This window comes from Microtus ochrogaster, unplaced genomic scaffold, assembly GCF_000317375.1.
Source record: "Microtus ochrogaster isolate Prairie Vole_2 unplaced genomic scaffold, MicOch1.0 UNK30, whole genome shotgun sequence".
Taxonomy (NCBI): domain Eukaryota; kingdom Metazoa; phylum Chordata; class Mammalia; order Rodentia; family Cricetidae; genus Microtus; species Microtus ochrogaster.
Window position 1 is genome coordinate 2,454,492 of NW_004949128.1, and position 4,265 is coordinate 2,458,756.

A 4,265-nucleotide genomic window follows, 5' to 3' on the forward strand; every position below is an offset into this window, starting at 1 on the left:
TCTACCTATCATCTACCTACCTATCATCTACCTACCTATCATCTATCTATCTATCTATCTATCTATCTATCTATCTATCTATCTATCTACCTATCTATCTATCTACCTATCTATCTATCTATCTATCTATCTATCTATCTATCTATCTATCTATCTATCTATCTATTGATCGTGTATGCACATATACATGTATGTATACTCAGCTGTGCATGCGTGTATGAAAACCAGAGGTTCATATTAGGATTCTATCCTGTGAGGCAGGATCTCTGGCTGAGCCTGGAGCTTTGCATTTCTGCTGGACTGGCTGGCCAGTAGCCCCTTGGGATATGCCTGTCTCTGTTCCCCACTAAGAGTGGTGTGGTATGGGGATGCTGCTGTAGGTACACACTGTCATGTATGAGTGCTGAGGATCCACACTCTAGCCCCTTTGCCCACTGAGCCATCTCCCCAGCTATTTTCTCCTTTCCCTTTGTTTTTGAGACCTCTGTGTGTGGTAGACAAGCACTCTGCCAACCGAATCAGTCCTACAAATATTATTTATTTATTTTCTATTTTTTGAGACAGGGTTTGTCTGTTAATAGTCCTAGCTGTTCCGGAACTCACGCTGGCCTTGAACTCATGTAGACCCAACTGCCTTTGCCGCCTTAGTGCCGGGATTAAAGGCGTGCATCACCACCACCTGGCTCACATGCTATTTTTAAAATAACCTAAGTGATGCCTAAAGACTTGTTAGGCTGTGGTGAGAGGCTTTGCGTTCAGTGCTCTGTCTCTCTCCCAGGCTACTCTGAAGCTGGAGAACGGGAAGGTGGTGGCCGACTTCCCCAACTTTTACCAGACCTCGGAGATCGTGGGTGACAAGCTGGTGGAGGTAAGTTTGCAGAGCTTCCTATTATTTCCGTTTTATCATTTATTTATTTTTTATTTTATGTGGATTGGAGTTTTGCCTGCCTGCATGTCTGTGTGTGAGTATCAGATCTTGGAGTTACAGATAGGTGATGAGCTGCCATGTGGGTGCTGGGAATTGAACCTGGGTCCTCTGGAAGAGCAGTCAGTGCCTTCAACAGTTAAGCCATCTCTCCAACCTCATATTATTTCTGCTTTAAAAAGGTGCTTTATGAGGCTCAGAGACAGCATGCAACCTGCCTGAGGTCACACAGCCAGTACACTGTAGAGGCAGAATGTGTCAGCTGACTTCTAGAGGAAGTTCTCAGCCTTTTCTCAAAGACCAGTGGGTCTCTGCCAGCCTGCCATGTTTCTTTCTCATAGAATTAAAATACATCTGATCATGGTGGTAAATGTCTGGGATCTCTACACTTTAAAGGCCAGAGCAGGATCCTGAGTTCCAGGTCAGCCTGGACTAGAGTGAGACACTGATCCCTCAAGATGCACGTGTGTGCGTGCATACACACACACACACACACACACACACACACTTGCACAGCCAGGACATATATTTTAGTGGAAACTGCATGCCTACCTGAATGAGGTTCTAGGTTCAACCCTTGGTTGGTACCACCAAAATCAACACCATTGAACTGATACAATAAGAATTAGAAAATAGACGTCGCAGTGTTGGAACAAAGGTGAACCAAAGGGTAAATTGCCTGCTACGAAGTCTGACCGTTTAAGTTCGATTCCTGCCACCCACGTGATGGACGGAGAGAACTAACTCCCGCAACTTGTCTCCTCACCCCCCGCATGCAAACTGTGGCACAGGCACCCCCCCCCATGAAAAGAATAAAATTATCATCCGCTCTGGATGAACCCTGGCCCACTGGAAGATTGAATGAGAACTTTGAGTGAAATGCCAGCCAGCAGGTCCCGACTTCCAAAGCCATGTTCCCAGGCCTGAGGTGTGCAGAGAGAGCTGAGGGTAGGACACCTGAAGCTTTGTGCCTATGAGGCTTCATCTTCACAAGCTGAATCAACCCTCAGTTTGCTCCTCTGCATAATGGGAGCAACTTCCTGGGGCTCTTGGGAACTATAGCTGGACTATTGTGAAAAGGACCAGGCATGCAATAGTTAAAAGGGTGTGTGTGTGTGTGTGTGTGTGTGTGTGTGTGTGTGAGAGAGAGAGAGAGAGAGAGAGAGAGAGAGAGAGAGGGGACAGGATAGAGGCTGACATTCTTGCAGGCCTTCACGCTTGCTCCTGGTCAGCATTTTCTCTGCAGCAGCTCCTGCAACTGACAGGAAAATCTAAGCCCCAGAAAGCAGTGCACCTGCCTCGCATCCACCCAGCAATAGCAATGGTGGCTGACCTTCCTTCCCCTGCACCCCACGATCACCTCAGGGTCCACCGTCTGGGGGAGTAGCACACTGACTTCCTCTGTTCTGGTTGCTTCTTTCAGATCTTCACCAGTGGCGGTGTGACCTATGAGCGAATAAGCAAGAGGCTGGCTTGAGCTCCCCCCTCCCCCACCCGGCTGGGCTCTGAGGGGCTACAACCCTCCAATAAACGTGCTTCATGACTGCCGCTGCTGCTCCCAGAGTGTCTTTGTTTCTCTTCACTGGTGTCTTAGGGCCGCTCTTTCCTGAACGGGAGTAGGGAAGCATCCAGGGATGGCGGCACTGGCCAGATGTTGGCCCTGAGATGCCTGTGGGTTCTACCACGGCCGAGGGAGGTGTGGATGTTAAATCTGGAGGGCAATGCTCCCCATCTGTGGGAGCGGCCAAGGGTGGAAAAGGGAGGCACACTTCCGGGAACACCTTGTAACCGTCTGCCACTGTGTTGTTTTCAGACTCCTTCAAAGGCACAGTGTGGGGCTAAAGGGATGGCTCAGAGTGTTCAGCAAGCATGAAGACTTGAGGTCAATATTTAGCACCTCAGTAAAAAGCCACGCGTGGTTGTGCTTAGACCTAGAACCTCAGCTCTGTGGGGAGTAGAGACTTGAGAATCTTAGGGACTTCATGGACTCCAGCCTACTTCCAGGTTCAGAGATCCCGGCTCAAGGAAGTCAAACAGAGGGATGGAGCAGAACACCCAGATCTTCCTGTATACAAACACCCCACACATACCTCACACACAGATACACACATATGCACATGGACATTGTGGTGCATGCGCGACTGTCCTCTGAGCCAAGCAACCGCAATTTTGGGGAGTTCAGCTGTACTTGCTTGCAAAGGGACAATCCCAGCTGGGCTTGTTGACTGTTTACGGCCTTTCATGGATGGGGTAGGGAGGCTCATAGGACCCTTGGAACCCAGCCTGTCCCTACCTGTTGCATGCAATGCTGCCTTAATTGCATATGGCCCCAGGGAGGGAATAGAGGCTCTAGGTCCTGCCTGGAAGATTAGGGAAGGGGGCTCGATCTTTGAGGCTGTGAGGAAGCCTTAATCGTTGCTAGGCAGGGCTTTCCAGGTGCAGCCTGTTGGGGATGGAGCACCCACACTCTTGGGAGAAATCCCTCAGCTATGCTCTGTAAGGAAACCCAATAAACTCACTGCTTTACCAGCGTGCACTGTGGCTGAATGGAGCTTTGGTTTGTTCTTGGGACCTTAGGAGAAAGGGTAGATATGCATATGTCTCTCCCCTCGGAAGGAATTTTATTAACAGATACAGTTGTCTGAGAAGGGTGACATGATTTTCAACATGGGACAAGTCTATCCTGACTCTCAGTGGGAAGGTATGGGTGGCAATGACACGTTTAGGAAGGGCCCTGCCTACCAGGCTAGGGCAGACATGGAATCTTCAGCTCTTACCCAGGGAAGTCATTTCAGTTTGACTGTGAAACTGCTGTCCTGTGGTCTCAGTGCATCCACTGGTACAAAAGGGACTGCAAGGATCAAGAAGGGCTTGGGGCGGAAACAGTGGCCTATGATATGGCAGAGGCTCAGGGATGTGGCAAGAGAGACTTTTCCAGATGTCCTTGACCGGAGGAACCTGGTGTCTGGGAGGAAGTGCTTGGAAGTGTGGGTAGCAGGCTGTTCACTCCATGGTGGGTTACAGAGCCATGGGTTGAGGATTCTGAAGCAGCTGGTTTGTGACCACATGGGAAATGGAATCTGTCCGGGTATGGAGCAGAACAGGCAGCCTGCTGGTCCCCACATGCAGATGGGCCCGTTTCCATCTTCTCCTCTCCTGTGGAGTGCTGGCCACGTCTGGGTATTCACTGGACTTCTCCCCCTTTCCATAGTTTTTGCTTTGTTTTGTATGAAGTGTCATTTTTTTTTTTTGTTTTGTTTTTGTTTTTCGAGACAGGGTTTCTCTGTGGTTTTGGAGCCTGTCCTGGAACTAGCTCTTGTAGACCAGGCTGGTCTCGAAC

General features: G+C 49.5%; 1 protein-coding gene across 1 annotated transcript in view; it reads left to right on the plus strand.

Moving 5' to 3' along the window:
- The window catches only part of Fabp6 (fatty acid binding protein 6), a 5,401-nt gene extending 2,999 nt beyond the window's left edge, over window positions 1–2,402 (plus strand). Inside the window, exons 3-4 of the mRNA XM_005368179.2 lie at window positions 779–868; window positions 2,349–2,402. Of these exons, the coding sequence (XP_005368236.1) occupies window positions 779–868; window positions 2,349–2,402 (144 nt within the window). The remainder of the gene's footprint in view (window positions 1–778; window positions 869–2,348) is intronic.
- Window positions 2,403–4,265: the final 1,863 nt, after the last annotated feature.